At 46.8% G+C, this 12943-nt stretch overlaps 1 protein-coding gene across 1 annotated transcript; it reads left to right on the forward strand.

The window, feature by feature from the left end:
- The first annotated feature begins 129 nt into the window (after positions 1–129).
- Positions 130–10871, forward strand: PSMD4 (proteasome 26S subunit ubiquitin receptor, non-ATPase 4). Its single transcript, XM_063438902.1, has 10 exons — positions 130–213; positions 3913–4053; positions 5786–5900; positions 7329–7415; positions 7838–7906; positions 8149–8364; positions 8609–8717; positions 8806–8937; positions 9478–9545; positions 9629–10871. Exons 1-10 carry the CDS (start codon positions 188–190, stop codon positions 9797–9799), a joined length of 1134 nt encoding a protein of 377 aa, XP_063294972.1. The 5' UTR covers positions 130–187; the 3' UTR covers positions 9800–10871.
- The last annotated feature ends 2072 nt before the right edge of the window (positions 10872–12943 follow it).

Below are 12943 nucleotides of genomic sequence, written 5' to 3' on the forward strand. Positions count from 1 at the left end.
ACACCGCCTTTGGCCTTACATTTTAAACTCCCTGTGAATTCCTTACAATTCTCCCTTTGGGAGACGGGTTAGAACTGCATTTCCCGTGAAGCTTTGCGCGGAGAGAGGAAGTGACGGCGGGCGGACCCTTTAGCCAATCGGAGCGCTCGGTGTTGGAGGGTCAGAGCTGCAGTGACAATACAGCAAGATGGTGCTAGAAAGTACTATGGTTTGGTGAGAAACCGGGCTACCGGCGGGTATGAGGGAGTCACTGAGTGACTGGGGAGAAGGGAGCCCGGGGGCTCGGCCTGGAGAGCGGAGAGAGGGGAAAGCAGGAACCCGGGGGGACCCGACCCGGAAACCCTGAGTCATTCACTGAGAGCAGGCCGTACCCACCGGACACCGGGGCATAGAGCAGCCACCGGGCACCGAGTACACACCTGGGGCATAGAGTAAACAACGGGCACCGGGACATAGAGTACTCACCAGGGGCATAGAGTTCACACTGTGACATAGAGTAAACAACGGGCACCGGGGGCATAGAGCACACACTGTGACATAGCGTACTCACTGAGGGCATAGAGTACACACCGGGCACCGGGGGCACTGTGACATAGAGTAAACAGGCACCGGGGACATAGAGCACCCACCGGGGACATGGAGCACCCACCGGGCACCAGGGACATGGAGCACCCACCGGGCACCGGGGACATGGAGCACCCACCGGGGACATGGAGCACGCACCGGGGACATGGAGCACGCACCGGGGACATGGAGCACCCACCGGGGACATGGAGCACCCACCGGGGACATGGAGCGGGCACCGGGGACATGGAGCGGGCACCGGGGACATGGAGCGGGCACCGGGGACATGGAGCGGGCACCGGGGGCATAGAGCACCCTCCGGGCACCGGGGGCATAGAGCACCCTCCGGGCACCGGGGGCATAGAGCACCCACCGGGCACCGAGTTCACACCGGGGACATAGAGCACACACTGTGACATAGAGTAAACAACGGGCACCGGGGGCATAGAGCACTCCCCGGGGGCATAGAGCACACACCGGTCACCGGGGGCATAGAGTTCACACTGTGACATAGAGTAAACAACGGGCACCGGGGGCATAGAGCACACACTGTGACATAGAGTAAACAACGGGCACCGGGGGCATAGAGCACACACTGTGACATAGAGTAAACAATGGGCTACGGGGGCATAGAGCACTCCCCGGGGGCATAGAGCACTCCCCGGGGGCATAGAGCACACACTGCTCACCGGGGGCATAGCGTACGCACCGGGGGCATAGTGTACACACTGTGACATAGAGTAAACAGGCACCGGGGGCATAATGTACACACTGAGCACCGGGTACATAGAGTACACTCACTGGGCACCTGGGGGCACAGAGCACGCACACCGGGCACCGGGGGCACAGAGCACGGGCACCGGGGGCACAGAGCACGCACACCGGGTACCGGGGGCATAGGACACACACCAGGGGGCATAGAGTACACACTGGGCACCGGGGGCATAGAGCAGGCACCGGGGGGCATAGAGCCCACACTGGGCACCGGGGGGCATAGAGCCCACACTGGGCACCGGGGGGCATAGAGCCCACACTGGGCACCGGGGGCATAGAGCCCACACTGGGCACCGGGGGGCATAGAGCCCACACTGGGCACCGGGGGGCATAGAGTACACACTGTGACAGAGTAAACAACGGGCACCGGGGGCATAGAGCACACACTGTGACATAGCGTACTCACTGAGGGCATAGAGTACACACCGGGCACCGGGGGCACTGTGACATAGAGTAAACAGGCACCGGGGACATAGAGCACCCACCGGGGACATGGAGCACCCACCGGGGACATGGAGCACCCACCGGGGACATGGAGCACCCACCGGGGACATGGAGCACCCACCGGGGACATGGAGCACCCACCGGGGACATGGAGCACGCACCGGGGACATGGAGCACCCACCGGGGACATGGAGCACCCACTGGGCACCGGGGACATGGAGCGGGCACCGGGGACATGGAGCGGGCACCGGGGACATGGAGCGGGCACCGGGGACATGGAGCGGGCACCGGGGACATGGAGCGGGCACCGGGGACATGGAGCGGGCACCGGGGGCATGGAGCGGGCACCGGGCACCGGGGGCATAGAGCACCCACCGGGCACCGAGTACACACCGGGGACATAGAGCACACACTGTGACATAGAGTAAACAACGGGCACCGGGGGCATAGAGCACTCCCCGGGGGCATAGAGCACACACCGGTCACCGGGGGCATAGAGTTCACACTGTGACATAGAGTAAACAACGGGCACCGGGGGCATAGAGCACACACTGTGACATAGAGTAAACAACGGGCACCGGGGGCATAGAGCACACACTGTGACATAGAGTAAACAATGGGCTACGGGGGCATAGAGCACTCCCCGGGGACATAGAGCACACACCGCTCACCGGGGGCATAGAGTACGCACCGGGGGCATAGTGTACACACTGTGACATAGAGTAAACAGGCACCGGGGGCATAATGTACACACTGAGCACCGGGTACATAGAGTACACTCACTGGGCACCTGGGGGCACAGAGCACGCACACCGGGGGCACAGAGCACGGGCACCGGGGGCACAGAGCACGCACACCGGGTACCGGGGGCATAGGACAAACACCAGGGGGCATAGAGTACACACTGGGCACCGGGGGCATAGAGCAGGCACCGGGGGGCATAGAGCCCACACTGGGCACCGGGGGGCATAGAGCCCACACTGGGCACCGGGGGGCATAGAGCCCACACTGGGCACCGGGGGGCATAGAGCCCACACTGGGCACCGGGGGGCATAGAGCCCACACTGGGCACCGGGGGGCATAGAGCCCACACTGGGCACCGGGGGGGCATAGAGTACACACTGTGACAGAGTAAACAACGGGCACCGGGGGCATAGAGTAGTCACCGGGGGCATAGAGTACACACCAGGTACCGGGGGCATAGAGTACCCACTGTGACATAGAGTAAACAACAGGCACCGGGGACATAATGTACACACCGGGGACATAATGTACACACCGGGCACCAGGGGCATAGAGTACACACCGTGACATAGAGTAAACAACGGGCACCGGGGGCATAGAGTACACACAGGGACATAGAGTATTCACCGGGGCATAGAGCACTCACTGAGCACCGGGGGGATAGAGTACACTCACTGAGCACCGGGGGGATAGAGTACACTCACTGGGCACCGGGGGCACAGAGCGGGCACCGGGGGCACAGAGCACACACACTGGGCACCAGGGGCACAGAGCACACACACCGGTCACCAGGGGCATAGAGCACACACCGGGCACCGGAGACATAGATACACACCGGGGGCATTGAGCACACACCGGGCACCGGGGGCCTAGCGCTCACGCCCCGGGGGCCTAGAGCAGGCACCAGGGGCATAGAGCAGTAATGTGGGAAAGCGGACGAGGATGGCAGTTGGAGCAGGCAGACTTTAATAAGGGTCATTTTTAGGAAGACTGGAGGGTAATGGCCGCAGGTACATGAGACTGTAACAGGGAGGAAGAGTAAGACCGCACAGTTATGGGACTATATCTGTTAGAATGGAGGAAAAGGAAGACTGACATGTGTCAGGAAGAATTATAGTAAAATTACATTCAGGAATGTATTGCAGGGAATGGAGGCGGAGAACAATTGGTAAAGGGGCTCTGCCAAGAAGAATGGAGGGCGGTGACAATCGGAAAGGAATAATATCCCAGTTTGGGAACTGTCAGAGAAACTGAAAGAAAACTGGGTCATGGAGACTGAAGGGGCCTGTCTAAGGAAGACTGGGGGGTTGACTACAGGGGAGGAGAGTGTGTCAGGGAGCTTGGAGAGTACAAGCATTTAAACTGACATTGTTTTTCCTTTTGTAGTGTGGACAACAGTGAATATATGAGAAATGGAGATTTTTTACCTACCAGATTACAGGCCCAGCAGGATGCCGTTAACATTGTATGTCACTCCAAGACTCGCAGCAACCCTGAGAACAACGTGGGACTAATCACCTTGGCAAAGTATGTGGTAGATAAGTATTATTCCAATTGTTACCTCAATACTATTGTTTGATATGTAAAGTCAAGTTGAATTCTTTATTGGAAAAAAAATTTCTAAAGCAGATCTGTTGCTTATTTTTTCTTTATTGGTATGTCTACGTTTTATTTATTTCATCACTTATTTTTAAAGGTATACATTTGAAAAAGTAGGGACTACTATTCCTTATGTATAAACTGCATTTTGACAAAGGGTGGAGCTTTAGTCAAGCTCCACATCTTTTAATATTGGTCAATACTCTCCTCCTTCTAGCATTGCAACTTAAGTGATACAACTGCTTTAACCCCTTAAGGACCAAACTACTGGAATAAAAGGGAATCATGACATGTCACACATGTCATGTGTCCTTAAGGGGTTAAAGGAACAACAATAATGGGTGTGGAGTGGACTTTATATCGCCCTACACCCTGGACGTGCAGTACCGGGCAGGCAGATTTTCCGTTTTTTAGCCCCACTACGGGCAAGCGGCACAGTCTGGCAGGCATAGCAGAGTGCAGTGACTGGGGCTGGCTGCAGCTTGCAGGGAGGTGTGAGGAGCAGCAGCCAACCGCTCCTTGTGATACATCGAAATTTAACGTGATATCATGTCCTGATGCCCAACACGCTGTGAATGGCACAGTGAGTGTGGGTCAGGCTGCACACCCACTGAACATCAGCTGCTGGTAACCTGTGCTGTTGGTCTGTGTCAGCGTGTTTGTGTATGGGTTAATGTCAGTATATCATAACAACATGATCATACCTCAGAGAGTAAAACATTCAGGGTAATTTGTAAGACTTATTTTGCTAAATAAATCCAAATGGCACAACTGAGGCAAAGTTAGCCATGTTGTGACTGTAGCAGAGTTAGAGAATGTTTCCACATTAGCTTGTTTTTACCTCAATTTCTCCTTTCAGGTTTAGTTTGTGACAATTCAGAGTTGAGCATATAGCCCATGAATTTTAGCAGTGGATCCAATATTTTTATTTGAAATTATTTTATGTTGGGACACAGATTGGGTTACCACTTTAGTCCCTTGGAGAAGTAGATTTTACATTTTTTTTTTAAATTTAAATCCACACTCCTGCATTAAGCACTAAAACAACTTCTTCTTATAGTAGTTTCGGTGAATAGATGTTGTGCCTTTCTTCAGCCTGTACAAAACATTGCATTTCCGACAGCCACAAGAGGCACTTTCTCCTTAACCCCTTAAGGACCAAACTTCTGGAATAAAGGGAATCATGTCACACATGTCATGTGTCCTTAAGGGGTTAAGAATGACGAAGATTTTTGGAAAACTTCATACTCGGCAACATCGTGATGACACTCCACTAATGCCCACATATTTGGTGCTTTTTTGTGAGATGTATTGGATTAGTGGAGCACACTAACTTGTATGTGCCATAGGTCCGCCTTACTTCTCCAAGGAGTCTGTCCCATTTAAAACATGAAAGGCTCTTATTGTAAAGCCATAAAGGACCTAAACTAACTGTATATTTCTTTAACATACATTGTGTTGACTATACTATTATGTTTACTGGGACATCTCATTGTGCGTGACACAGTTTTAGAAGAGTGTGGCAGTATTACCAATAAAAACATTTTTACAGCATAATGTAGTGTACAATAGGTAAACTCTTTGAGTGCAGTGTCTCTCGCTAGCATAGTGTGTTCATTGCTTGAGATGTATAATTAATTTTGCATCCTTTTTTTTTCAGTAACTGTGAGGTCCTAACTACATTAACACCAGATACAGGGCGAATCCTCTCCAAGCTCCACTCTGTACAGCCAATTGGGAAAATCAGCTTCTGCACCGGTATCCGAGTTGCACACGTGAGTCTCGCTATTGCATTCTCTAAGCAATAAGTGCACCCTGTTTGAGCACAGGTGTGAGTACATAACCTATGTATTAAACACAGCATTTTCTGAGGATAGATGACCGTTTTTACTATTGAAGTGACACAATAGATACAATATTTTTACTATTGAAGTGACACAATAGATACAGGGCGAATCCTCTCCAAGCTCCACTCTGTACAGCCAATTGGGAAAATCAGCTTCTGCACCGGTATCCGAGTTGCACACGTGAGTCTCGCTATTGCATTCTCTAAGCAATAAGTGCACCCTGTTTGAGCACAGGTGTGAGTACATAACCTATGTATTAAACACAGCATTTTCTGAGGATAGATGACCGTTTTTACTATTGAAGTGACACACCAAGATGGTGTCAACCCAAAATTTCCTGTACTTTGTGCAAATACTTGGAACTTTCAGTTGCTGCAGGGTGATCTGCCCAGACCAGGAAGTAGCTGAAAATTCTTTGTCCATTCCTGCAACTCCCATCATTTGCTGAGCACATATTCTATATACCCATTTTGGATTGGAGTTTCCAAGATATGTAATTAGGCGCTCAAAGCAGCATGAGTAAAATGGCTGCCGCTGGCAGCTAAATGCTTACTTGCAGCTTCATTCATCTTTTGGCAAACTTGAGCATTATTTTTCCATGGTTGTAATCCAGAGTCAGAGCTGTAGAATGATTTATCTATACGCTGTTTCAAAATGCTTAAAGGGACATCTCATTAAAGTGGTATGGGTGCAGTGATCTTGTCCCCTTATTCCTGCAGTCTGAGAAACTGCAATAATTACTTTGCAGGGTTAAGACTGCCTCTAGGGTCTGTCAGTCAGACAATCACTAGAGGCACTTCCTGGTGGTTATGGGACTTTGGGTCCTTTTGACCTAACAGGACATCCTCCCTCTTTGCATGATGACATTCCTTGCCTGTCAATTTCTGATATGCAATGCTTTCCTATGGGGAGGGCCTAATGTGCTCTGTTTATTATAAATAGTCTTCTAAAAGAAGGTATGTGTCCTAGCCTATACTTCAAGACATAATTGGGAAGTCTTATTTCATGCTTGCTTAATTTTAAGGGTCACTCCAATTATTAGTTTAATTATGTAAATTATGGCAAAATTTAATTTTTAAAATGGCATTTATACATTTCCAATAAACCCTAAGTGTGTAGGTAGCACAGTGCACTAATCAGCCCAGGTGTTGTTAACAAAGTCTGTGAGCATGAATGGCTAATTTGATTTCTTAGCTTGAGAGGAGTGTACTTTCTAGTGTTTTGCAACAAATGCTGAAATTTCAAATGTGAACGTCCTTATTAATTTTTCTCTGATCTACTTGTGAATATCAGATATGGGGTGGGATCAGGCAGGGTATTGCTGGAAATAATTTTGTTGGTCTGTCTTGTTTTTAGTTGGCTTTGAAACATCGGCAAGGAAAGAATCATAAAATGCGGATCATTGCATTCGTAGGAAGTCCTGTGGAAGACCTTGAGAAGGATGTGAGTTTACATTTTGTTCGTTTTTCACATCCATACATAAAAGAACCAGTGTGTGTGTGTGTATATATGTATATATATGTATATATATTATGAGACCACTCTTTTGGATTTGGTGAAAAAAAGCAGGCGCTAAAACTGTCAGCTGTAAACCAGAACCGTGGCATAAGCTTAATGTTTGCAAGATTTAGAAGAGCAGGGTTAGGCAACCTTTAGCACTTCAAATGTCGTGGACTACATCTCCCATAACGCTCCTCTAGACAGAATGCTGGCAAAGCGTCAAGGATGATGTAGTCCATAACATTAGTACTGCCCAAGTTTGCCTACCCTTGCAGTAGAACATGTATATTAGAGTGAGTTTTATCACATTAACTGGATTGTCATGTCTCATAAATGCCTTATGTTAAATATCCACTCTCTTTCAGTTGGTGAAAATGGCAAAGCGTTTGAAGAAGGAGAAAGTTAGCGTAGATATTATCAACTTTGGAGAGGAGGTATGAACTCTGATACTTGAACTTGGATATTTTGAAGCAACCTAGTTACTTTTACTTTTGCTTACAGTTTGTAAGTCTTGCTATGATCAGACCTTTTAGTAACATTCAGATGAAATACACTATTGTTTTCATAAAGATGTGATCTGTTTGAAAAACACAGAAGTGACAATGCAGCTTTAAGACTTGGAGTGGGGTCTGCAGTTTATGGCTTTTGTATGACCATTTGTTTTACTCCTTCCCAGGAATCTAACACCGAGAAGCTGACTGCATTTATCAACACACTGAATGGAAAGGATGGCACTGGCTCTCACTTAGTCACAGTTCCCCCAGGCCCGAGCCTAGCTGATGCTTTGATCAGCTCTCCCATCCTGGCTGGGGAGGGAGGTGCAATGCTAGGCCTTGGTGCCAGCGACTTTGAGTTTGGAGTGGATCCCAGTGCTGACCCAGAGCTAGCTTTGGTGAGTATCTAAATTTCATCCTTGGAATGTATGTAAATGCTGGTTCTATGCACATGTATCCAAGGATCTTTGGACAATTTTCGAGAGCCATTAAAATTGCCTTACTCCCTAGCTTGAATTAAAACTAATACAAAGTCAGAGATTTAACTGATTGAAACTTCCTGTAATGATTTTCTCCCTGTGTGGATGTTTTTGGCATGTTTGTGTATTGCCTGAATTTAGCACTATTTGTGTGTTACCTCAGGCTTTGCGTGTGTCCATGGAAGAGCAGAGACAGCGGCAGGAAGAGGAGGCGAGGAGAGCTGCTGCTGCATCCGCTGCTGAGGCTGGAATAACATCGACTGCACCCGATGGTGAGAAACTCTAGCCTGTAACCCTCTAACTCTTTGCTACTTTTGCATTGTGTTCTTCTATTTACTTATTGTTGGTGTATGTGTGCAGATTCAGATGAGGCATTGCTGAAGATGACCATTGGCCAGCAGGAAGGGGGCAGGACCGGTCTGCCAGATTTCAGCAGCATGACTGAGGATGAACAGATCGCTTATGCAATGCAAATGTCTTTACAAGGAGCAGGTATAGACTGGGACTCACTGCACAGTAACCTGCTACAACAGCCTTGCTCTTTGAATAGGCTCCTTATGAAGTAAAACAAACACATTTACCAGCACTGGGATCTCAGGGACTCTTGAGCGTAATATATATGGTTCAGTGATTTCTGAGCTACTCATGCAATGCATTTTAAAATGAATTGCGGAGATTTTCAGGATTATTCCACATACCAGCATGTAATTTGTGTCTTTTAAGGAAGGTCCTATTTAATAGGAGGTTAGTCACCTGTGCTTGGTTGAAAGTTGGACCCTGTCTCGTTTTGTTTAAAGATCCTTTGACGATTGTTATGAACAGCTGTAACATATGCCCCCATTAGTTCCACTGAGCCAAGCCTTCCAGGCTGGCTCAAGTGCTAAGCGTGAACAGAATTTGCAAATATCTGGTTTAAATGCACTAAAGTACCCCCAAGGTAATTTTTTATTTTATATTAAATATTTTGTGTTTTGACAATGAGGCTTTGTATATAATTTTTTTTTAAATACCATTTTTAATTTCTCCCAGCAGAATTTGGCCAAGCAGAGTCAGGTGATTTAGATAGCAGTGGTGTGATGGACACATCTGAGCCTGTCAAGGTGAGCTATCTCCCTGAGACCTATCTCTCCATCTTCGTTTCTTCCTTGACCCTGATTGATACCCCATTTTCTTCCCTTTACAGGAGGAGGAGGACTATGATGTGATGCAGGACCCAGAGTTTCTACAAAGTGTCCTTGAGAACTTACCTGGCGTTGACCCAAATAACGAGGCCATTCGCAATGCCATGGGTTCTCTGGCTTCCCAAGCATCAAAGGATACAAAGAAAGACAAGAAGGAGGAGGACAAGAAGTGAGGTGCTGCAGCTCTGTGCTTATAAACTAATTATTATGGGCTCTCAGAGGTGTGCTGGGGGTCGGGCATGAAGACGTTGTTACTGGTTGTAGTCATTAATAAAAATACACACTATCCCTCTGATCTGGCACCCATCACTGGTTACTTAACCAAGCCACTTGGAAAGAACATCCTGCTCCTGGAAGGGCTGAGTGCTCACGTCAACCATCATCTAAATCCTACCTATTGTCAGTATGAGGACTCACTCTTATTGCTCAGAGACACTCTGCTCAATCATGTTCTAGAATATAAAGTGTGCTAAATCCTGTTGGAGAAGCTGAGAACCGCATACTACATTAGATATACTCACTGTCTCTTCCCTCACTCCTTGCCTCCTGCACTCTTGTTTTCTGTCACTCATTGAGGTGGTGAATTACAAAGCAGTTTGTGTGATCCCTTTCCATGAGGGTTATGGGTTTGTTTGTTTGTTTTTTATTTTTTTTCGGGGTATTTTTTAGAAAACTCTCCCATAAACTCCCTTGATAGATCCTGCGTTGGAATTAGAAAAGTGCTATAAAACCCAGATTGTTTACTCAGGGAGACATATTGAATATGAAAGTGATGATAACTACATTGCCATTTTAATCTGCAGTGGATGAAAGCTCTGTCAGGTTGCCTACAGCCTGTTCAAATCTGCCGGTTACTCTAACAAGGTGATCCTATAGAGGGACAGTATACTAAAATAAATTCCAACTTGCCTGTATATCCTAAATCATTGCCCACCATGTAATGTCTGATGTTCAAAGTGATAATAGTGGGAGTGTGTAGGTGCAGGATGTGGGAGTGTTGGTAAGAGTATGCAGTGATTGAGCTAAATATAAACGGGAGTTACAAGAATCTGTGATGGCGATGTTGGTTCTAAAGATCATTTTTGAGTTATTTAAAAAAAGAAATGTCCCTCACAGCTGTTTGCTTATTTAGGGGCAGAGACGGCATTGCTGTGTTGTTGCTCCTACTTTAAACCTGTAAACTTTTGCAAAAGATATTTGAAATTATAAAGTATTGAAAATAAAATTGGTGACAACCTTCTTTTACTTGAGTGATAAATCCTTATGAGAATTCTAACCGTTTACTCTGTGTCTCCCTCCAAATGTGCTACAGCCTTCATGTTACCGATATTCACATACTGACACATTCATGAAATATTCTCTACAATCTTCCTAAACTATGTCTTCACTCACTCATACAGGAACTAGTATTTCTTATATATGTTATTTTCCAAATTATTATATGCCAAGTTAATGCATCCAATTTTGAGCTATATTCATATACATTTTACCTAGTCGTTTATCAAACCAAATCCTTGATGTGTCACATGACTAGTTCAGTAATGTGTAACCTATGTTCTCATTTAATGAGTCCCTGGGCTGTGTGGTATGGGAGTATAGTTGTATGAAGCTGTTATGAGTTAATATCTTAATTCTCTGATGTATTAAACTCTCTTATTAAATCTTCTTCTGGTACAAAATGCAAAATAATGAACAAGGCAAATAAACTTGGTTCTCTGTATCACTGAAGTCATCTAGGCCATGGGTTCCTATACCCTCAGGGGTAGAATCCAGTGCCCTTGGGGGCAGTGATGTATTTAGTATCTGTGCGGAACGGTGACTGAACTCGGGCACCCCCTAATTTACATTTGTCCCACCCCTTCCTGTCAATGCCACACCTGTTCCTGTTAAATGACTAACACACACTGACTGACATACACACACTGATTTGACACAATCACTGACTCACTACACACACACACACTAACAGGCATACATAATCACTGACAGACACTCATTCACAGACACACACACACAGGCGCCCTCACAAACACAATCACTCAGAAACAAACACATATTCACTGACAGACAGACACCCACTGACACATACACACACAATGACAGACATACACACACTGACTGCCAGACACACACTGATATACACACACTGACAGCCTGACATGCACAATCACTCAGGCACACACTGACATACATACACACACTGACAGCCAGGCACACACTATGAATAGAGTAAGGAGCACAACCAAATCTTTATATATACAAAAAATCTTTATTAATATGGGTATATACTATAGGAATGTCTCTAAAGATATTCTCAAGAGTCAATCAAAAAACCCCCAATGTTTCAGCTAAGAAGCCTTTATCAAGGGAGCATTGATAAAGGCTTCTTAGCCGAAACTTTTTTTTTTTTTTTTTATTGACTGTCCCTGCTTCTCACTGAACTTGGTATGCTTTTTTGTATTTTGTCTTAGGTTTGGGTTTTGTTTATACTAGTATTACAGTGGTCTGTTTGCTTGTCATTTCTTTCATCTACATATCACGCATTGCGTGTTTATACATGTTCAGAATTGTTTTCAGTTATATACTTTACAATAATATGACTTTGTATTCTTGTTGAGAATATCTTTAGAGACATTCCTATAGTATATACCCATATTAATAAAGATTTTTTGTATATATAAAGATTTGGTTGTGCTCCTTACTCTATTCAAATTGTTATGTGTTCTGTGTTCTTTAGGGGATAGAGCCTTATGTGGGTGAGCATCCAGTACTTACTTAGTTTAGCCTCTTTTTTGGGGCGATTTTGTCGTTTAGCGAGTCTGCCCACCTTATCTCATTGCCAGGCACACACTGACAGCCCCCTCTCCCCAAACATTAACCGATTTTACTTTTTCTATTTTAGTTTAAATCCACCCAGCCTCCCCACCTTTGGGAGTGTTGGATGGATTTTTTTTACCTAGGGTCCAATAGGGCTTCTGACAGGAAGGGAGGCAGGCGGTTGGGTGGCTAACTAAAAATCCGGGCGGGCGGCACAAGCGAGGGAGCACTGATTAGTGAGCTGTCTCTGCTCAGCGCTCCTGGCATCACTCTGCGGTACGCGAGGGAGCTGAGCAGAGAGCTCACTAATCAGTGCTCCCTCGCCAGTGCCGCCTGGATATTTAGTTGGCAGCAGCCAGGCTAACAAGGTATTTGCCTGGGCATTCAGGGGCGGCGTTTTTTGCTGCCTCCTGGAAAGTGCCGCCCAAGGCAAATACGTCCCTGCTTGGGGGTACACAAACAAAAAATTGGTGCAGCCACAGCGCACAAGCTGGAAACAT

Source organism: Pelobates fuscus, chromosome 13, assembly GCF_036172605.1.
Source record: "Pelobates fuscus isolate aPelFus1 chromosome 13, aPelFus1.pri, whole genome shotgun sequence".
NCBI classification, from domain to species: Eukaryota; Metazoa; Chordata; class Amphibia; order Anura; family Pelobatidae; genus Pelobates; species Pelobates fuscus.